A 23,365-nucleotide genomic window follows, 5' to 3' on the forward strand; every position below is an offset into this window, starting at 1 on the left:
TCTTCCCAAGATGTGACTGAGGTGACTCTGAGGACAGGGGATGGTATGGGATTTTAATTTCATTTTTTCACGAAGGCTGGGATGAGTCCAGGTCTCTCTGTCCTGGCATGCAGCCGGGGAGAAACACAGGATGAGACTGGAGAGTAACAGGGAATCCTTAGTGCCAGCTCCTCTAAGATGTTCCTGATGCCCAAAATTACCAGACGATTTTCCTCCTCTTGGCATCAGCGTTTGAATCTGAGGTATCACCAGGTCTAACGTTAGGGTGCTAGAGTCTGGTGTCTTGGTTCAGCCACGATGAGGTCAACTGGAGTGGAGCCAAGTCAGGGGGTGAAGCTGAGCTAGTGGTGTCACCAATCCAGGGGTGGAGCTGAGCTAGGGGTGTGGCCAATCCAGGGGAGGAGCTGAGCTAGTGGTGTCACCAATCCAGGGGTGGAGCTGAGCTAGGGGTGTGGCCAATCCAGGGGTGGAGCTGAGCTAGGGGTGTGGCCAATCCAGGGGTGGAGCTGAGCTAGGGGTGTGGCCAATCCAGGGGTGGAGCTGAGCTAGTGGTGTCACCAATCCAGGGGTGGAGCTGAGCTAGGGGTGTGGCCAATCCAGGGGTGGAGCTGAGCTAGGGGTGTGGCCAATCCAGGGGTGGAGCTGAGCTAGTGGTGTCACCAATCCAGGGGTGGAGCTGAGCTAGGGGTGTGGCCAATCCAGGGGTGGAGCTGAGCTAGGGGTGTGGCCAATCCAGGGGTGAAGCTGAGCTAGTGGTGTCACCAATCCAGGGGTGGAGCTGAGCTAGGAGTGTCACCAATCCAGGGGTGGAGCTGAGCTAGGGGTGTGGCCAATACCAGGGTGGAGCTGATCTAGAGGTGTGGTCAATACCAGGGTGGAGCTGAGCTAGGGGTGTGGCCAATCCAGGGGTGGAGCTGAGCTAGGGGTGTGGCCAATCCAGGGGTGAAGCTGAGCTAGTGGTGTCACCAATCCAGGGGTGGAGCTGAGCTAGGGGTGTGGCCAATCCAGGGGTGGAGCTGAGCTAGGGGTGTGGCCAATCCAGGGGTGAAGCTGAGCTAGTGGTGTCACCAATCCAGGGGTGGAGCTGAGCTAGGGGTGTGGCCAATACCAGGGTGGAGCTGATCTAGAGGTGTGGTCAATACCAGGGTGGAGCTGAGCTAGGGGTGTGGCCAATCCAGGGGTGGAGCTGAGCTAGGGGTGTGGCCAACCCAGGGGTGGAGCTGAGCTAGGGGTGTGGCCAGTCCAGGGGTGGAGCTGAGTCAGGGAGCACAATGTAAGAAAACAAAAAAGGGCCCTTCTTTTTGACGTCTTTCTCTCTGCATCTCACTGCCTGACTACTGATGTGTCTATCATGTATTTCTCAAGGCTTCCTTCACTGTTTTCTCATTTGAGTCTTAGCAACTATCCTGTCAACACATTTCTTTCAAAAACTGTTGACGAGATGCCATTCTGAGAGTTTGCCCACTCCTGCCTCACCCTGGGATACCGTTAGGTGTCTGCCCCTGGTGTTCCCCATCTCTTATAGCCCCGATCCCCTCCGTACTGTCATGGTCTGTTAACTGTCTATCCCTCCACTAGACTGCGAGCTCCCCAAGACTGAAAGCCTTACGTGGTGCTCAGCGTTGCAGCCCTGGTTCAGATATTCTCTATAAATACTAGAGAAAAGAAACCAGGAATGAGTGAACTCTGCTGGTCACAGAGGCCTCAGTGCACAGAAAGCTCTCAGCAGTGGTGTCAAAAGAACACAAAGTGCTGAGGTTGGTTAGCTTGTAGATTCATCAAGTAATCATTCAGGGCCTCAGTCTCCCTATCTGTCAAATGGATGTACCATACTTGTGTTACTTACCCCACTGAGTTTGTGAACAGATTGTGAGGATAACGCGATAAAAAGTGAAAAGATAACTTCACATAACGGGTGACTTAGTGGACAGACATTTCCCTCCTGAAAAGGGCAAGCGCGCTCCTGGAGAGGCTGAACCCTGCACCCAACAGGGCTGGAGCTCTGGACTGACAGAAAGTGAGCATCTCTGACCTCAGCCTGCAACCTTGTCTTCTGGGTGCAGAGACTCAATATTAGGACAAGCATTTGTCTCAACACTGAGTGGTTATTACACGCCAGGGCCTTCACTTAGCACTTCAATACATTATCTCACTTAATCTTCACGACCACCCTATGAGTAGGCAGAATTACCTGATGAGAAAATTGAGCCTCAGAGAGGTTAAGTAACTTCTTCAAGGTTGCAAAGCTCTACTAGCTGGGAATGGAATACAGGTCAATCTGACTCCAAAGCCCTGGCTTTTAGCCACTAGGTATTAACTTTGTAAGAGCCAGGTGAAAAAGAAGCAGGCATTTCATTGCCCTGCCACATCAAGGTTTAACCTGGCACAGGAGAGAAGGGAAGACCAGGGCAATACAGGAACTGGGGCAGAACACTCTGCTGAGCCTTTCCCCACCCCGGGGCCAAAGCCCCCAGCCCTCACCCTGCTGGGAAGGGGCCCCCCATGCACTCAGGAATCCAGCCTACCTGTGCTTGATGGAGTTGCCGAGGTCTCTGCGAGGGATCTGTGGGGACCAGCGCGGCACTGACAGTGTGTCTGCAGGGAAAGAAGACATGAGAAGGTACCATTACACAGAGAACTGGAAGTGGGAGTGGGCTCTCACCAAGCCCTGGAAGGAAGAGGCAGTCTCGCTGGCCTCAGGAAGGGCACTGGCCACCACCACTTGCTAAACCAAAGCGAAATGGAAAACTGGTTTAGCTTCTGTCATCCTGACTCAAGCAAGGTCCCCGGAGTGAGGCTCCCAGTCAGTGCCTGGAAAGAAAGCAGCCAAGGGAGAATAAAACTGAGCCTGGCTCCCATCAGCAAGCACTTACTGTGAGCAAGGCATGTGCCACATGAATCACATGCCTGAGTTCATGACATCCTCCAAACAAAGTTAGGGACTGTTAGCATCCCATCCTTACAGATGAGAAAGCTGAGGCCTGGAGAGAGGAAGTCACGTGCTTGAGGTCGTGAGTCCAGGCTTAAGGGATCTAGAACGCGTGCCTGTGCTTGCAAGGCTCTGATTCAGGAGATTCCAAATGCTGGTAAAACAACTAACACTCTCCTAGTTTTTGTATGCCCTTGTACAACTTAATTAAGTTGACTTATTTGTTTGTTTAAACACATTTATTCTCAAAGTAAACTCTATATAGAAAACTAATATTGCTTTCTGTGTAAGTAACTATTTAGAATATGTCTAACTATGCACCACATAAACTCATGCTAGAATAAGTGATGGATGGATGGATAAGTGGGTGGATGGATGGATAGATAGATGGGTAGATGGATTGGCAGGTGGGCTGATAGATGTAGATGAATGTTTAGATAGGTAGGTGGATAAATGGTTGGATGGGTGGGCAGATGGACAGGTGAGTCAGTAGATGGACAGATGGGAAGTTGGGTAAATGGACTGTTAGGTGGATGGATGGATGGATGTTTGGATAGCTGGGTGGATGAATAGTTGGATAGGTGGGAAGATGGACAGATGAGTTGCAATGTGGACAGATGGGTAGATGGATGGATGAATTGGTAGGTGAGTGGATGGATGGATGGATGGGTGAACTGGTAGGTGAGTGGATGGAAGAATGGATGGATGGACAGATAAATGGATGGACAATATGATAGATAAATGGGAATGAGGAAGAAGCAATAAATCACATGGACTTTAGACTGGGTGCCTGTTTCCATCAGGTCTTTTCTTTCATGCCTTAGGCTACATCCCAGTGACCTACACCACCATTCCACCACTGAGTTCCAGAACTCCTTCCACAGCCTCTGAGCACCACCCTCCACCTTCACTCCACTGCCTGGTTGCCTGCATCACCCTCTTCACAGACCTCACAGGCCCCAGGGAAGTGTGAAACAACAGCAGAAATGAACTGGTGCTTTCTGTGAAGCCTCCACCAGTTAGGGGAGAGAAGAAGGAAGTGGCTGACCCACACGCCAGCTCTCATTTCTCAGGCCAGATGGATGGAGCTGGTTCCCCGTCCTCAGAGCTGCAAATGCATGCCTCATTTTTCACAGCAATTGTTATGGAGTGGCATGCTCATCGGGGAGCTGGGCATGTCTGAACTGATCAGGGAGCATTTAACCCCAACCCATTCACACCTCCCTTCTGCCTAATGACACTGTCGACAGCCATCTGAAAGCTGTTTCCAGAAACCCCAATTCCACCCTTGTAAAGTTGGGACCATTTCTGGGAGAGCAAATTATTTCATAAGTCCCAAAGGACAGAGAAAACCCAGAAGAGAGACAGCATGATGTATCAGTCAGAATCATAGCCAGTGGAATCTCCTCCAGGTTAACTAAAAACTAAATGTCATCAAGTCCAAGCTCATTTTATAACTTGTTTCAACTTGTGGGAGAAACAAACAAACAAAAAAGACAAGAAATAAAAATAATTTTAAAGGAGAGAGAGCAGGGGACTGAAGTCAGATTTGGGAGGAAGGATGCTACCTGCTAACTCCTTACAATGCTTTCTCCAGTCTAGGGGTGGGTGCAGGTGGAATGACCATGCTGGAGTGGAAGCTAGTACACTAGCTCAGATACACGGCCTCCTCATGGGGAATCCACAAAATTATCAGTAGCAGCATCAAAGGGGTTTCATCTCATGGGATGTTAGTAGCGGCTATCTAGAAAGGTGTGTTCAGAAGGATGCTGAGGCACAAGAGGAAAGAGCATTGGGATTGATTAGTAATGTCTGCTATTTTGTCATTGTTTAGTCACTAAGTTGTGTCTGACTCTTCACGACCCCATGGACTGTATAGCCACCAAGCTCCTCTGTCCATGGGATTCCCCAGGCAAGAATACTGGAGTGGGTTGCCATTTCCTTCTCCGTGTCTGCCATGGGTGGAGAATAAGGCAGTACCAACAAGTCTGCATATTTCTGCCACTCCTACAAGGACAAGGACCACATCTGCATCTTTGCATCACTGTCTCATAGCACAGCATCTTGGACAAAGTAAGCATGTAATACATGTTTGCTGAATCTGAGATTAGTACCACAGAAAGAGTGAATATAATGAGTACTCCATATGTGGTAGGCACTATTCTGTGCAGCTTATACCCAGAAGCTATGCCTCTGTGCAGACGATGTTCTCCTTATTCCCACAGCATAAAGGAAGAGACAGGAGCTCAGAAAGCTGCAGTGACTTGTAAAGGTCACACAGCCCGAACCCTGGTAGATCCTCAAGGAGTAACTCTGCAAGTGTTTATGAGCCTTCCAAAAGCCCCAGTCAGGGTGGTTTTGCCCCGAGGGAACATTTGGCATTGTCTGGAGATATTGCCAAGTAACCAGGGTGGAGGAGGTGGCGGTGGTCCGGGGAGTGGACGGGGTGGGGTGGGGTGTGGTGCAGGCATCTAACTAGGTAGAGACCAGGGATGCTGCTCAGTTCAGTTCAGTTGTTCAGTCGTGTCCGACTCTTTGCGACTCCATGAACTGCAGCACGCTAGGCCTCCTTGTCCAACACCAACTCCCGGAGTCCACCCAAACCCATGTCCATTGAGTCAGTGATGCCATCCAACTATCTTATCCTCTGTCGATCCCTTCTCCTCCCGCCCTCAATCTTTCCCAGCATCAGGGTCTTTTCAAATGAGTCAGCTCTTCGCATCAGACCCCTGCATCAAAGAACTAACCAGACCAAAATGGCAATGGTGCCAAGGTTAAGAAAACCTCATCAAGATATTTTTCACTTCTCTGGCCGTCTCCCTACCCCCGTCCCTCCCCACACCATCTCGAGATGGTACTTGTGAAGCTCAACTCGGCAGAGAACAAATCCTCTTTTATTATAAGCACATCCCACCACTGTATTCATATCCTAGTTATTCTGTTATTCTCAATTACAGCACCTTCTCAGAAAAGTAGATGTAATTAAGTTTAGTAGTTTGGTTTCATTTCTCAATATCTGGTTGAAGGGGTGAATTCCGTCAATTACATTCAGTGGCTGCAACATCATTAGTCTCAAGCAATAATAACCTCCACACGGCTTCATCCGTGGGTGTGCAGATCTGAACTCTGAGATCTTCTCTTTGCTTTCTCCATTTGGATTTCATTAAACTTGCCAATGCAAGCCTTAAAGCAAAGGAAAACTGTTTAAAGGGAAAATCTATGAAAATTCAGGCCTTATCATAACAGAGAAGGCAAACAGCATGTGGAGCAATTAAACTGATACAGAAACTTCTGTTTAAAAATCAAAGTGCCTATTAAGATGTCTCCATAGCTTAACAAAAACTTCTTTTCTACTCTCATTTTCTGATAACAAGTCAGGCAGACATGGGGGCAGAATTGTGACCATCTCTGGTGCCTTCCATTCCAGGGGCAAGATAACAAACAGACACTTCTTCCCAGATATTTTCATTCGTGGGGCATGGAAAGGGAGAGGGTTGGAGGGAAGGAGGGCTCCTCTTCCCTCCTTTAGGTCCTGCTGTTGATGCCCTCTTGGAAGTGCCTCTGTAGAGAAGGGGAGAAACCAGGAGGCTTGGTCTTTGACACCTTGGTAGCCAGACAGACAAACGGGACCCATGATAGAAGGAACCAATATTAATAAAATCATCACAGTAGGTAGAGCTTTAAAATTAAAAACTTGGGCTCTGACCTGGTGAATTTGAACTCAGGCTAAAATGGAGGAGTCGGGCATGGAGAGCACGCTTGAAAACATTGACCACAGAGACAACATGTGAAGATGGGTGATGGGAGACTTCTCTGGGGGTCCAAGGGTTAAGACCCCATGCTTCCACTGCAGGGGGTGTGGGTTTGATTCCTGGTTGGGGAACTAAGATCCCACATGCCGCAGAGTGAGGCCAAATAAATAAATAAATAAATTTTTTAAAAAAACATTAACAGTTGGAGTGATTAAAAAAAATTTAAATGGCTGATGATAAAGCAAAAGAAAGGGAGGAAAAAGAAGAGGAGAGAAATAAGAATAGTGACAAGAATTTTTTAAAAATGAGAAATAAGAAAAACAATAAATATGCTTTGTGTTGAGTGTTACCATGTGCCAAGCACTATTGCCAAATAAGCCCTTTACATATGTGATCCTATTTTATCCACACACTGCATGTATGAGCACATGTGATGTATCAGCTGTCACTGTCGGTGCCATTTCACTGAGGAAATCAAGAAGTGATGCCATTTGTCCAAGGTCACACAGCATGTAAAGGCTAAGACTAGTTTTGTTTGTTTTTTTTAATTTGGGTTACCTAGCTGGGGCTCAATAAACGACAGCCAATTTCATCCCTACTTCACAGATGGGAATACTGAGGCTTAGAAGCAATAAGCAACTGTCTGTAGTTTAGAAGTCACTGAACTGGGATTTGAACCACAGACAGGAACAAACTGGATGCTTCCATTCCAGACTGCCCTCCAGATACACGGAGTTCAACCCACCCTGTAACTGTCCATGCCTCCTACTTCTGAGAAGAGTAAAGGGAAGATGAGAAGCAGCTGGTTCAAACTTACGAAAGGGCCACAGAGGCTTGGAAAGTGATGCCATAGTGTGTTGTGTATTCCGACTATCATTTATGCAGTTACTCAGTAAATATTTTGTTGAATTTGCCCACCCTCCACCCCCAGAGATGTCCACATCCTGTGACCTAATAGGTAAAAAGACTTTGTTGGTGTGATTAAGTTAAGGACCTTGAGATGGGAAATTACTCTGGACTAGCCAGGTGGGCCTGATGTAATCAGGTGAAAGAGGGAGGCAGGAGGGTCAGAGTCAGAGAAGGAGATGTGGGGACATGGAGATCTGCTGGCTCTGAGGATGGATAGCGGCCAAGTGCCAAGGGATGCAGTGGCCTCTGGAAGCCAGAAAAGGCAAGCGAGCAGCTTCTCTCTTAGAGTCTCCAGAAGGAACAGCTCTGCAAACTCCTTCCCTTTAGCACCGAGACCAGTCCTGGGCTCCTGACCTCCAGAACTGTGCAATGTAAGCCACTGAGCTTTGCTAATGTGTTAGAGCAGCCACAGGAAACTGATAGAGCACTGACAGTGCCAGGAACGGAATCGGCGGTGGGAATGGCGAACAGGAGAGTTAAGAGTCTACAGGGGAGACATAATGTGATACATGCGATGAATGAAATGAAACAGGACTTTGGGGGTTGTGTTAAAGCAATGGGAACCACCTAGTACTCACTGGGAAAGTCCCTGATGCTGGGAAAGACTGCGGGCAGAAGGAGAAGAGGGTGTTAGAGGATGAGATGGCTGGGTGGCATCACCGATGCAATGGACATGAACTTGAGCAAACTTCGGGAGATGGTGAGGGACAGAGAGGCCTGACGTGCTACAGTCCATGGGGTCTCAGAGTCGGAGATGACTGAGCAACTGAACAAGTATCTTAGAACAAAGTGGGATGCTGTGTGGGGGTCTTATACATATAAGCGCTCCCTCTGGCGGCCGAGGGAAGAACAGCCTGCCAGGCTTTGACAAAAACAGGAGGGTCCTACCCTCACCCCAACCTCTAACTCCCCACCCCCGCTGGGGTCCATAATATGAGCCCGGACCCTTACAAGGCCATTCATCTCCCAGGCCAGGCTTTTCCCATTTGAGCTGTCATGTCATGATCTCACCTGCAGCCTCCAATTAAAAACAAAACCAAAAACATACCTCAGGGTCTTCCCTGGTGGTCCAGTGGTTAAGACTATGAGCTTCCACTGCAGGGGACTTGGGTTCTATCTCTGGTCAGGGAACTAAGATCCCCATGCTGGCACAACACAGCAAAAAGTAAAACAAACAAATAAATACAGATTTAAAAAATAAACCCATATCCCTGAGTAATCAGTCCACTGGCTGGCACAGGAGCAAGGCACAGTCTTATTTCTTGTACATATCCCAAATAAGGATTCGCCTCTTGGAGCTGTTTCTTCATTGAATCCTGACAACCCCACGAGGTTGTATCCCTAGTTCAGAGATAAGGGAAATGAGGATAATTAATTGTTCAACATCTTACTGCTAGTATTTGGTGCATTTGAGAGTTGCTTTCAGTTTCCTATAAAACCCAAAGCCTTGCTTTTCAGCCCCACACCATCCTACCTTCCTATGCTATGTCTCCCGAGACAAGTGTGAAAACTGTTGTTCAAACTGTACAGTCCTTGAGTTGGACAGGACCACAAGAAACCACCTACTGCAGTCTAGTCCCTAAACTCTGTTGGCTAGAGGAGGAGCTATGCTAACCTTAAATGTTTCCATGGAGATAAAGACTTCTGAGAACATAATACTATTAATAATAATGGCTAACATTTATTGAGTACCTACTATATGGCAGGACTCAGATTAAATGCTTAGATGTATTATTTCATCTGATCTCCTAACTCCTTTTCAGGCGGGAGAGCTGGCGTTTAAGCCAGGACAGCCCAATGCCAGAGCTCGTCCTCAGAAATGCCATGAATGAAATGGAAGGTCCAGCTGCTCAGTTTCCAGCCCATGGACAGGACAGACTGAGAACTTAATGGTGCTGCACTCAAATCGAGTAGCAAATTCTTTAGGCTCATGAAACTAATAAAACTTAGAGCATTCAAGCCACCAGCTAAAATCCCACTGGTTCATCCAAGGTGCCAACCAATCCTTGACTAAAGCTGTTCACAGTATTATTCACGTAGCGGGGAACAACTCTATTTGCTTTAATATCCAATTCAAAACATCAGATTTAAGAGTCTTTTCATCCTGTGCTATCTCTAAAGGTTACAGCTCCATGGTGCTTCAGGGCCAAATTGAGTTTCTCAGCGTAGATGGACATAATTTTCTCCCTGTGACAACTACAAGCCACTTCTCAAGATGCAAATTTCATCATCTGGGGGCTCGTGATCATTATGGAGGTGACCGAGGAAGCACTTAGCACCAGTGAGTATGTAGATGAAAGCGAACCTGGGTCCTGGGTCTTGCAGGGAAGCAATAAGGCAGAAGGGACAGACAGTGATAAAGACATGCTTGGCGTGAGCAAAGGTTGTGCTGCTCACTCTTAAAGGAAGAGATCCTTCAGAGGAGATTCTTAGGGGTCCCCATAGTATTGAGGCAAAACAAAGAGCAATGGTGAAGCCACCAGCCTAGAAATAGGAAGATTGTGGGAATGGAGGTATAGGGTAAACCAACCTGCATGTATATGGGGTTCAAGCCACCTACAAGGCACTGAGTGTAGACCTATTCTGGAGACAGGGCAGCAGACTTCATTTCTGAATGGGAAGGGCCTCCAGATTATCAAGCTGCCTGGGGGAGTGTGGGACTTTGAAGTGAGCAGACCTGTGTTCACCCATCAGCTCTGCCACTTCCCAGCTATGAGACCTTGGGCATTTTCACCTCTGTGAAAGGTGTCTTTCCTTGTCTCCGGCGAAAAAAAGGGGGGTGGTCACACTATCTCCCTCGTAGGAGGATGAGGCGGGTAATACAATTGGAACAGAGCTCAGCTGAGTGCCTGACATATTATTGTCATTCCTGTTCTTGTCATTGTCATCATCACTCTGCCTCTAGAATTAACACACCAGTTAGAACCTGACAAAGCTCTCCCGGGACCATGATTTAGAACAGAGGTTGGCAAACTATGACCCTCAGGCCAAGACTGGCCCATCTCCTGCTTTTATAAATAAAGTTTGATTGGCACATAGCCACGTCCACTCATTTACACACTGTGACTGCTTTTGCATTATAACAGCAGAGTTTGAGTGATTGAGACAGAGACAATGTGGTCCAAAGTCAAAAGCTAATTATTACCTGGCCCCTTATTGAAAAAGTATGTTAAACCCTGACTAAGAGCTGTGTAACTCATTTCCTTGGCTGATTAGTGGGAAAGTACTTTTCTACTTTTATTGAGGTATAATTGACAAAACTGTAAGATATTTAAAGTATACAATGTGATGGTTTGACATATGTATACATTGTGAAGTGGGTCGTAGACCCACTTCAGCCATTTACATGGTGGGAGTTCTTGGACAAATGGTGTGCATTCTCCAAGCCAAAGTGTTCATGACCCACAGGGTGTCACCCCTCTGCTTACCTAGTCCTAACACCACATGGGGTGTGTTGTTTCCATGCCTATTTTACATAAGAGAAGAGCCAGGCAGAGTAGGACCAATAAGCGGTCCAGCCAAGATTCTAACCTATCCCAGTCTCACCCCAAGCCTGTTTTCTTTCTAGCTCTCACTGTCTCCTGGTAGAATAATCTGTGATGAGGCAATGTCTCTGATTACATGCCACTGCTGAAATCTATGTCAGCACGTGGAGACAGGGGAAAATATTAACCCTCTCCTCTCACTGCTTCTGTCCGGGTTAATTAATACGATTATCCAGTTGTCACTTGATCAAAGCAGAGAGAAGACCTTGAGGACGTGTAAGTTACAGTGGGAGAGGTGGTGCTGCTGGTCACAGCCGAGGGGAAGAGATGAAGTGACCTCCTGGGAGTGGTTCCAGGTGGAAGCCTACCTTGGTAGGACAGGTGAGCAGTGAGGGCACTAAGTAATGCGAGTGCAGAGAGGGCTGATACGTGGGGCAAGAGGCAGAAAAGTGCAGAGGAGGTAAGGGGATGATATCACAATGAGTTAGAAGCAAAGCTCTCCTCTATCACCTGTTCCTCCTGGCCCATAGCTTGGGTAAAAAAATTTTAAATGGTGAAAACAAACTGGAATTACCTTCAGGATCTAGTGGGAAAACTAGAATGTATGTATCGTAATACCCCCCTCTTCAGAATCACATTCCCCTTTTTAAAGACCGTCACCACCTAGCATCTGAGTCTCGGCAGGTAACTGCTGAGCTGGGATCCCCTGAACTGCCCATAAATTATATGCGTAGACAGTGGATAACATCACGCCCTCTCCCAGTAGACATGTGAAACGTGGAGTCATCACCCATGATTTATCTCAGCCCCCTCACATGGCCTCAATTAAATTTCATTGCCGGTAAGGAAAGTGAAGATGGCTGAGGCATTTAATTACATTTTATAATGTGCTCACTGTTGAATTTATTAAAATGTATCAGGGATTTTTAACCTCGTAACCAAACAATGGGACACCCGGGTGCCACACGAGTAATTATCTTCCTTGTGGGGATGATAGATGGAGATTTTAAGACATTAACAGTAGGTTGAGAATGTGTGTAGGGGGTGTGGGGGGAGTGGGGGCTGATTGGGGGGATGGCTATGACAAGAAAATGAAGCAGTGGGCCTCTAATTCCATAAGACACCGCCACACAGATTGGAGTTGGGGGGAGTGGTACTAATTATCCATTTTCCCTCGGTTCTAAAAATGAGACCTATTAGAAAACCCATCTTCCTTCTCTCTTCCTGTATCCTTACTCCAAACCTTCCCCTCGGATTTCCCCTTGATATAATTTTACTCCTATAGTCTAGAAAGAGGAGAGGGATCGTCTCTGTTGTTTTGCAACAGCATCTGCTGTTGTGCACCTCCTACCTTCAAAGATACTGTTCTTTCTGCCTAGAACATTCTTCTGTATGTTCTACTCCCTCCCTACTTCTCTTAGTCCAACTCATACCAACTCCAAGATCCAACATAGGCATGGTTCTTCCAGGAAGCCCTCCCTGAATGCACAGGATCAGACACCCCTGCCATGCTCCTCCTGTAGCATCCTGTGCTGACTTCTCCAGGTCACTTGCTTTGTTGCATGAGAGCCTCTGCTAACACATCTGATCTCCTGACTACCCACTTGATCATGAGATCCAGGACAGTAGGAGCTTCCAATTACTCATCTGTATGTGTTCAGAGTTTGGCTTAAAAGAGAAGTGAAGGGTTTTTCTTGCTAACTCCAGCTAAAACAACTCAGCAGCCTAACCCTCCAAATGGAGGTTTCACTTCTCCAGGGTCCTGCAGTGCCTGGACCTGTGAGGGGTCCCAGGAAGCCAGGCACTCTACTCTGGCCTGGCCACCCACTCTGGCTCTAGCCCCGGCTCTCAGGCTCTGGGTGGGGGCTGGGACCTCAGCTAGTGTGGCTGACCAAATGAAGCCCATCTGTTCAAAAATGGAGCCCATCACTTCCTCACTCAAATCTTTTCTCATGTGCCTGTCTGTCTGGGGCCCCATGGTTTCCTGAGCCACTGGAACATTTTCATCTCCTCCTGACTCTCACCATTGAGTCCCTCCTTGCAAGGTACATCAGTGTTCACATTCAGGCCTCTTAGCTACTGTGTCAGGGAGGTCTAGTATCAATCCCATTTTACAGGTGAAGAAACTGAGGCTCCGAGAGCTTAAAACAGAAAGGCAAAATGATCAAAAGAATGGGGTTCGGTGTTAAAAAGACTGGGGTTATCGTCCTGATTCTGCCCCAAACTGGGCAAAGTATTTAACTTCTCTGAGCTACAACGTAGGAATCATAATAGCTAGCAGGACCCAGGCATTGCCCAAGTTAGTGGTTCCCCAACTGTCAGCACCCAGGAACTATCCGATGCCTGGGCCCCTCCCCTGCACTGTGATTTAATTCAGGGGTCAGCAAACTAAAGCCCAAGGGTCAAATCTGGCCTGTAACCTGTCGTGTAAATAAAGTTTTATTGGCATATCAACATACCCACTGTCTACAGCTGCTTTTGCACTGTAAGGGCAGAGCTGAGTAGCTATGACGGATATCTGATAGCCCACAGAGCCTAAAATATTTACTATCTGGCTCATTAATTAAAAGTTTGCTGATCCTCAATTTAATTATGCTGGAGTATGGCCTGGCTTTGAACATTTGAAAAGCTCTTCACACCCTACTAATGCACAGGCAAGCTTGAGAATCATTGGCCTCAGTGTTTCACATATATTGGTGCACTGATTCTTTATAACATGTCTGTTTCATTCCCTCCTGTATTCCCAGCAGCCAGCACAGGGATGGGTACAAAGTGACATCTCCACAAATACTAATGAAAGAATGAATGAATGAAAAAAAAATCTACCCTGTGAGGCAGGTACTAACGATCCCATTTTGCAAATGGCAAAATGGAGGCTCAGAGGTCGCCTATGGAATATGTCCTTCTGGGATTTTAACCTAAAACTCCTGGACTGCAGAGCTCTGTTCGTGAGCACTGTGGCCTCTCTTCAGATATTCAGAAAGGAGGAGAGACCAGCAGAGTGTCGGCGAGGGGGTCTTCTTGTGCACCCTCCCTAGGAGAGGAGCCCCGAGCAAGAGGAGAGGCAGCCTGGAAACCCAAAGAAGCTCGGGATCCCGCCGGCCACACAGAGCCATCTCAGACCACGCAGATACAGGGCCTGTCTCCTTGACCTCAAGGAAAATGCTAATTGGAAGAGGCTGGCTTACTGCGCCCAGTTCAGGCTTAACCGAGGACAAAACAAGAGTTGACAGACAGAGGCCCCACGCTACCATCACTGCAAATGTCCCTGTGAAGGGAGGAAAACAGTCAGATCTGTGCTCCATCAATTTCAATTGTATTAATAAATGGTCTCACGTTGAAACAGACCCACAGAAAAGGCAGTATCAGCGACAGGCGTGGGGCGGGGGGGACATGCACACCACAGTCTGGGATCTACAAGTTGGGCTTGACACCTGGACCCAGAAATGAGCAATGAACACGTTCATGGATGGCATGGTCCACCATCCAGGCAACCCAGGGGCCCTCACCCACTCTTTTGCCTGAGAGGCAGAGGGACAAGATCGCGTTAATTACAGGGGCAGACCTGAGTCCCAATCCCTGACTCTGCCTTTGTGATGCTTTTGTTCTCTGCTCTTTGGACCTCTTCCTCTGTAAACAGGGGACTGATAGAACCTATCTTTTGGACTTTCCTTAGGAATTAGGCACTGGAATATGAACCAAGTGTCTGGTACAAAGTAGATATGCAACAAGGCTGGCTTCCCCCTAGAGCAGCCCAGGTTCTTGTCTGCGTTTTCCTTAGTGGCCCTTCTCCCTGGCCCAAGAAGACAAAACTAGGGGGTGGAGGAGGCTCTTTTGGGAACAAGGCCACAAGTCTGGAGAAGCAGTGATGAGTTATGGGGAAAGCAGAACTGTCTAGGTCCCTCTGACCATTTATTCCCCTCCTATCATCCTGTTCTCTGAGCGTGTCCACAGCCCTCGCTTGCCTGGGTGTGATGGATGGGTCTTAAGTTGCTTGCACACTACATCATCAATTACTTATATATTTATTGCCTTGAACTGGGCTTATGGATCTTAAATCAGAGCCGTTCAGAGTTGCCTGAGATGAAATTCTTCCCCCATGGAAGAGTGGCACTTTTTTTTTTTTTTTTTAATTATGCAGTCACCCAGTAGTCAGTGTTCGGCAGAAGTTAATTGTCCATAGAACAAAGGGCTGCTGAGAAGTTCCCCACATGGAGTCATTTCATGGAATTTATTGCCTTAGCAGGCTCAGTGGAGACAGAACAGGCAGAAGAGACCCCAGTCTGACTTTAAGAAACCCAAGACGCCAGGCATCTTTGGGTCTGAACTTCAGGCGATAGATTTGCTCCCCGTCTCGGTTCTGTGATGCTCAAAGTGATATCCAAAGAGGTGTCACACTGTCTGCAGTTTGCAGACATGGTGGAGACAGCCTTGTGATGGAGCATATTCCAAGGTCAAGATGGGGCGCCCACATACCAAAGCATCTCTAAATGGCGCTGAGGTGATGGAGATATGACATCAGATCCTGGTCCTGATGCGGCAGCCCTGAAGGTGAGGCCATGGAGACAGGAGACCTCTGCTCCAACAGGGTCACAGTTTATCAGCAATGTGTTGTCAGTACTGGGGCGGACAGAGAACCCCCACCCCAAGAACTTGGAGGTAAGGAAGTTGATCTTCCAAGAGTGAATCTAGCACAACCCCCAATGGATCAGAGGGCAGTGGCACAACATTAACATAAAGCAGTGGTTCTCAAGTATCTGGAAACATTTGGGAGGGTCACAACTGAGGGATGGTGTGACTGGCACCTAGCAGGTAGAAACCGGGAATGCTGTTAAACATCCTCTAAAGCACAGGTCAGCCCCCCGCACAAATAATTATCTAGCCCTAAATGGCCAGTTTTACAGTTGAGAATCCCTGTCCGAAGAGTTATTAGGAAGGGGTCTAGATCCAGAGCCTGATGTAATCAGATTAAATGTTAAGACAGACTGAAAGAGGAGCTTAGTCGACCATGTTTGTGTGTGTACTCAGTAGCTTCAGTTGTGTCCAACTTTTTGCAACCCTATGGATTGTAGCCCACTAGGCTCCTCTGTCCATGGGATTTCCCACGCAAGAATACTGGAGTGGGTTGCCATGCCCTCCTCCAGAGGATTTTCCAAACCCAGGGATTGAACCTGAGTCTCCTGCATTGCAGGTGGATTCTTTACCCACTGAGCCACCTGAGAAGCCCTTAGTCAACCATAAATAGAAGCAGAGAGTCCAGGAGGCAGATGTTGGCTCACCTCCCTCTGGCACCAGAGCCTATTCCTTCCTCCAGTAACAGCAGCCTGGTTTTCCACTGGGAAATAACCCTTCTAGCATCTCAGTCCTAGAGGTTCAGGGTAGGCTGGACCTCCCAGTCCTACGGCAGAGCATTTATCCAGGCACGGAGAGTCCAAAACATTCCAACTCCTTGACCACTGTGATTGGTTCAGGGGCAGGCATGTGACCCAAGAGGGGCCAGAGTCCACAAAACACTCTGGGATCTTTTTTCTTCTTTTTTTTTAAAAAAGGAAACCCTCTGTTCCCCGGAGTAGCTAAGTTGGTGGGTTGCACACCTGAGTGCCCAGGGCCACCTGAGCATACCTGTAGGAAGGGCCTTCCTGAGAAGGAAGCCAACACACTGGGAAAACAGAGTGGAGAGATGCAGAGAAACCAAGGGCTGATAGATCATTTGAGCCCCTGGAGCTTCTCTTATATCCTCATTTTTAAACATGTGAAGCAGTTTGAGTTATTTCACTTATAAGCAGAAAAATGCTGTCCTTATAAGGTCACATAGACAGACATTATAGCAGACTTCTGTTACCTCCAATCCCTATAGCAACCCACTCCCAAACATGAGATGATTAATCACTGTGAAGGTGTTCATATCCATGATTCACAGACCACACACTAGGCACTAGTACTAAACACTTTACAGGTGTTACCTCATTTAATCTGTACAATTAAATGCACATTTAATCTGCACTATAAGATCTTCATTATTGTGATCTCAAAATCACAGACAAGGAAAATAACATTCAGAGAGGTTGAGTAACTTGCTCTAGGTCACACAGTTTTCCAGTGCTGGGGCCAGGATCTATCCCTGGACAGTTTGCCTGTACTCCTTGTTACCTTGCCCAGGAAAAGCAGGTTATCCCAGCTTGGGATCTTCAACATTTCATGTAGGAAACCCTCCTACTCTGTATTCCAGAATCAACAGGAAGCCTCCCAATGAAAATCTGGCCTTCAGGAAGGGTAGACCACAGAGAGGAAATGGGCAAATCACATGGCCCTTGAGAAATGCAGTACTGGTGACAGTGAGTTCTCATTGTACATTAACAAACATACATTTCGGTTTTATACATCAGTCTCAAAAGTCTGGTTAACATGACTCTAACTCTAGGAGTCTCTATATTCTGAACTGGCAAAGCAAGACCCAGATTTCTGAATTCCGATGAATTCTTTTTCTCAGTAGTTTTCAAGCATGGGCATTCATAAGAGCATTATTGATAATATCCAGAAAGTTAAAACCCAAATGTCCATCAAGTGATGTGTAGATAAACAAAATGTAGTCTATTCAAATAATGGACTATTACTTGACCATGAAAAAGTATGAAGTACTTATTCCTGCTACAACATGGATGAGTCCTGAAAATCTTATGCTAAGTAAAAGAAGCCAGACACAAATGGCTACATATTGTATAATTTAATTTACATGAAATGTCCACACTAGGTAAATCCACAGAGACAGAAAGTGGATTAATGGTTGCCAAGGGTTTGAGGGAGGAGTAACAGGGAGTGACAGCATATGGGTGTGGGGTTTCTTTTGGGGGTGATAGGAGTGTTCTGAAATTAGAGAGTGGTGATGGTTGCACAGAAGTAGATGTTTTTCTGGAACTCTGTTGCTTTTTTGATGATCCAACAGATGTTGGCAATTTGATCTCTGGTTCCTCTGCCTTTTCTAAATCCAGCTTGAACATCTGGAAGATCACAGTTCACATACTGTTGAAGCCTGACTTGGAGGATTTTGAGCATTACTTTGCTAGCATGTGAGATGAATGTAATTGTGCGGTAGTTTGAGCATTCTTTGGCATTGCCTTTCTTTGGGATTGGAATGAAAACTGACCTTTTCCAGTCCTGTGGCCACTGCTGAGTTTCCCCAATTTGCTGGCATATTGAGTGCAGCACTTCCACAGCATCATCTTTTAGGATTTGAAATAGCTCAACTGGAATTCCATCACCTCCACCAGCTTTGTTCGTAGTGATGCTTCCTAAGTCCCACTTGACTTCACATTCCAGGATGTGTGGCTCTAGGTGAGTGATCACACCATCGTGGTTATCTGGGTCATGAAGATATTTTCTGCATAGTTTTCTGTGTATTCTTGCCACCTCTTCTTAATGTCTTCTGCTTCTGTTAGGTCCATACCATTTCTGTTCTTTATTGAGCCCATTTTTGCATGAAATGTTCCCTTGGTATCTCTAATTTTATTGAAGAGATCTCTAGTCTTTCCCATTCTATTGGTTTCCTCTACTTCTTTGAATTGATTACTGAGGAAGGCTTTCTTATCTCTCCTTGCTAGTCTTTGGAACTCGGCATTCAAATGGGTATATCTTTTTTCCTTTGCCTTTAGCCTCTTTTCTTTTCTCAGCTATTTGTAAGGCCTCTTCAGACAACCATTTTGCCTTTTTCCATTTCTTTTTCTTGGTGATGGTCTTGATCACTGCCTCCTGTACAATGTCACAAACACTGGTCCATAGTTCTTCAGGCACTCTGTCAATCAGATCTAATCCCTTGAATCTATTTGTCACTTCTACTGTAAGGGATTTCATTTAGGTTATACCTGAATGGTCTAGTGGTTTTCCCTACTTTCTTCAATTTAAGTCTGAATTTGGCAATAAGAAGTTCACGATCTGAGCCACAGTCAGCTCCTGGTCTTGTTTTTGCTGACTGTATAGAGCTTCTCCATCTTTGGATGCAAAGAATATAATCAATCTGATTTTGGTATTGACCATCTGGTGATGTCCATGTGTAGAGTCTTCTCTTCTGTTGTTGGAAGATGGTGTTTGCTATGACCCAGTGCATTCTTTTGGAAAAACTCTGGAAAAACTTTGTTAGCCTTTGCCCTGCTTCATTCTGTACTCCAAGGCCAAATTTGCCTGTTACTCCAGGTATCTCTTGACTTCCTACTTTTGCATTCCAGTCCCCTATAATGAAAAGGACATATTTTTTGGGTGTTAGTTCTAGAAGGTCTTGTAGGTCTTCATAGAACCATTCAAATTCAGCTTCTTCAGCATTACTGGTTGGGGCATAGACTTGGATTACTGTGATATTGAATGGTTTGCCTTGGAAATGAACAGAGATCATTCTGTTGTTTTTGAGAGTGCATCCAAATACTGCATTTCAGACTCTTTTGTTGACTATAAGGGCTACTCCATTTCTTCTAAGGGATTCTTGCTCACGGTAATAGATATAATGGTCATCTGAGTTAAATCCACCCATTCCAGTTCATTTTTGTTCACTGATTCCTAAAATATCACTGTTTACTCTTGCCACCAGAGTTTCAGAAAAACATCTACTTCTGCTTTATTGACTATGCCAAAGCCTTTGACTGTGTGGATCACAACAAACTGTGGAAAATTCTTCAAAAGATGGGAATATCAGAGCACCTTACCTGCCTCCTGAGATATCTGTATGCAGGTCAAGAAGCAACAGTTAGAACTGGACATGGAACAACAGACTGGTTCCAAATCGGGAAAGGAAAATGTCAAGGCTGTATACTGTCACCCTGCATATCTAACTTATATTCAGAGTACATCATGCGAAATGCCGGGCTGGATGAAGCACAAGCTGGAATCAAGATTGCCAGGAGAAATATCAATAACCTCAGATATGCAGATGACACCACCCTTATGGCAGAAAGTGAAGAAGAACTAAAGAGCTTCTTGATGAAAGTGAAAGAGGAGAGTGAAAAAGTTGGCTTAAAACTCAGCATTCAGAAAACTAAGATCATGGCATCTGGTCCCATCACTTCATGGCAAATAAATGAGGAAACAATGGAACCAATGAGAGACTTTAATTTTGGGGGCTCCAAAATCACTGCAGATGGTGACTACAACCATGAAATTAAAAGACACTTGCTTGCTCCTTGGAAGGAAAGCTACGACCAGCCTAGACAGCATATTATAAAGCAGAGACATTACTTTGCCAACAAAGGTCTGTCTAGTCAAAGCTATGGCTTTTCCAGTAGTCATGTATGGATGTGAGAGTTGGACTATAAAGAAAGCTGCGCACCGAAGAATTGATGCTTTTGAACTGTGGTGTTGGAGAAGACTCTTGAGAGTCCCTTGGACTGCAAGGAGATCCAACCAGTCAATCCTAAAGGAAATCAACCCTGAATATTCATTGGAAGGACTGATGCTGAAGCTGAAGCTCCACTATTTTGGCTACCTGATGCGAAGAACTGACTCATTGGAAAAGAGCCTGATGCTGGGGAAGATTGAAGGCAGGAGGAGAAGCGGCCAACAGAGGATGAGATGGTTGGATGGCATCACTGACTCGATGGACATGAGTTTGAATAAGCTCTGGGAGCTGGTGATGGACAGGAAAGCCTGGCGTGCTGCAGTCCATGGGGTCACAAAGAGTCGGAGACGACTGAGTGACTGAACTGAACTGAACTGATGGTTTCACAACCCTGTGAATATACCAAAAACCAGTGAATTGTTTTAAGAGGGTAAACTTTAAAGCATATGAATTTTATTTCAATAAAACTACTATTTAAAAAAACTTGAATAGGCATCAGAATCACCAGGAGAGCTTGCTAAAATGCAGACTAACTGGGCTCTGCTGCCAGGGAACCTAATTTAGTTACATCTGTATCAGGACCTGGGAATCTGCATTTGTATCAAGGTCCCTCCCAGGTGATGTGGTGCCTCTAATCTAGGCACCCTGCTCTGAGAAACACTGGGTGGTGCTTGCCTGTCCCCACCTGCCATAAACTTAGGACCAGCCCTCAGGAATGGCAGTACCCGAACATCACCCTGTCACCAAACCTAGTGCTGGGGTCCTTTCACTACTGTGTCTCCTACAAAGGACTTTACTTATAGAACTGCCAATGACCTTAGTCACTGTGTGTTATGGACTGAATGTCTGTGTCCCTCCAAAACTCACATGGTGAAAGCCTTATCTTCAGTGGGATGGTATTTGGAGGTGGGGCCTTTGGGAGGTGAAGAGATCATGAGGGTAAAGCCCTCCTCAGTGGGATTAGGATTCTTTCAAAAGAGACCCCAGGAAGTTCCCTGGTTCTTTCTCCCATATGAGGACACAGCAAGAGGATGGGCATCAGGGAAACAGGAAGCCAGCTTCACTCGATTCCAAACCTGCTGGCACTTCGATCCTGGACTTCCCAGCCTCCAGAATTATGAGAATTGAATGTTTGGTTATTTAAGCCACCCAATCAGTAGCATTTTTGTTACAGCAGCTTAAATGGGCTAAGACACTGTAGGCTGAACAATGGCCTCCCAAAGACACCTATGTCCTAATGCCTGGATCACCCCTGGAGCCTCTTGAAGGAAACAGCCCTGCAGACACAAAGCTTGATTTTAGCCCCCTCAAGACTCATTTTGGGCTTCTGACATCCAGAATTGTAAGAGAATGTACATGTGGTTTTGAGTCACTAAATGTATAACAATGTGTTACAGCAGCAATAAGGAACTGACAGGGCCATATGCCTCCCAACTCTTCTTTCAAAGGAGAAGTATAAATGGGCATTTGTTAAGTGTCTACTCTGTGCATGGCATTTTAGGTACGGGATTCTCCAGAAAGACCAGGACCCTATCCTATTTTACAGAAGAGAAAATTGCAGCTCAGTTCAGTTTAGTTTAGTCCTCAGTTGTGTCCGACTCTTTGCGACCCCATGGACTGTAGCACGTTGGGCTTCCCTGTCCATCACCAACTCCCGGAGTTTACTCAAACTCATTACCATTGAGTTGGTGATTGCAGCTCAGAGTTCAGTAATTTACCAACACAGCGAAAGGGAGGAGGGAGGAATTTCTTGCCACTTCCTTTATCAGAAATTTCCCTTGGTGGGGGGGGGGGCATCTGTTCATTTACCTAGCATCCTGAAGTGATGAGGCAGGCACAGTAGCATCTGTGAATAAGATTCAACATTACATGGAAATCAAAATCAAGGGAAATCCTGTCCTGGCTCTTTGTGGAGTCAAGCAACATAATCTAACAAGCCCACAGGAGCCGGCAACATCCAGAGAAACCCAAGGTGTGCTCTCACTCCATTGGCCGTTTAGCAGTGTTTTCATTTAATTCGCATTCTTTAGCCTCTTAGACCAATGCCAGGCCCTGATGTGGGCCTTCCCAGGTGGCGCTAGTGGCAAAGAACCTGCTTGCCAATAACAGACGCGGGTTCAGAAGGTCCACTGGAGGAGGGCATAGCTACCTACTCCAGTATTCTTGCCTGGAGAATCCCATGGACAGAGGAGCCTGGCGGGTTACAGTCCCTAGGGTCTCAAGGAGTCAGATACAGCTGAAGCGACTTAGCACAGCACGCAGGCCCTGGTGTGGAAGGTTAGCTATCTGTAGTCTGGCACAACTTCAAATGGGACCGAGAGACAGAGTGATGGAGAACATGGACTCTGAGGTCAGAGAGGCATCTCTGTGGTATATGCAGGGAGACGTGGGCCCACAGCGCCTTCTCTTGGTCTTTCATAAAATGCATTGCCCTAGGTCAGTGGTTCTCAAACTCCATGTGTCAGATCACCTGGAGGGCTTGGTAAAATACCCGTTTCTGGGCCCCAGTTGCTGAGTCACTGAGTCTGGAGTGGAGACCAAGAATGTGTGTTTCTAACAAGTTCCAGGTGATGCAGACGCTGCTGTGAAGTTTGGGGATTGCACCTTGAGAATGATGCTCTGGATCAGGGTTTCCTGACCTCAGCATGATTGACACTTGGGGCCGGATAATTCTCTTTTGGAGGCTGTCTGTGCATTATAGGATGTTGAGCAAAATCCCTGGTCTTCACACACTAGATGCCATCAGCACCCCCAGCTGTGACACATATAAATGTCCCCAAACACTGTCAAGTGTCCCTGGGGAGTGGGTGAGGAAGAGACAGCATTGCCCCTGGTTGAGAATCGCTGCTGTAGGCCAGAGATACTGAGAATGTATAAGAAGAAGGGAACCACTGAATGGGAGCCCCAAACATCTTGGGGTTCTTGACTATGGTCCCAACTACTTATCAGTGGTGTGGGGTGAATGGTGAGT

The 23,365-nt window shown here is 46.6% G+C and overlaps 1 protein-coding gene across 3 annotated transcripts in view; it reads right to left on the minus strand.

Annotated features, from left to right (window-relative positions):
* Positions 1-23,365, minus strand: part of KSR2 (kinase suppressor of ras 2) — a 476,682-nt gene that overhangs the window by 125,512 nt on the left and 327,805 nt on the right. For all 3 annotated transcript variants that reach the window (XM_081539723.1, XM_081539722.1, XM_081539724.1), the window contains exon 6: positions 2,526-2,595. In XM_081539723.1, coding sequence (XP_081395849.1) covers positions 2,526-2,595 — 70 coding nt within the window. The remainder of the gene's footprint in view (positions 1-2,525; positions 2,596-23,365) is intronic.

Source organism: Giraffa tippelskirchi, chromosome 11, assembly GCF_054371585.1.
Source record: "Giraffa tippelskirchi isolate mGirTip1 chromosome 11, T2T-mGirTip1v1.2.pri, whole genome shotgun sequence".
NCBI classification, from domain to species: Eukaryota; Metazoa; Chordata; class Mammalia; order Artiodactyla; family Giraffidae; genus Giraffa; species Giraffa tippelskirchi.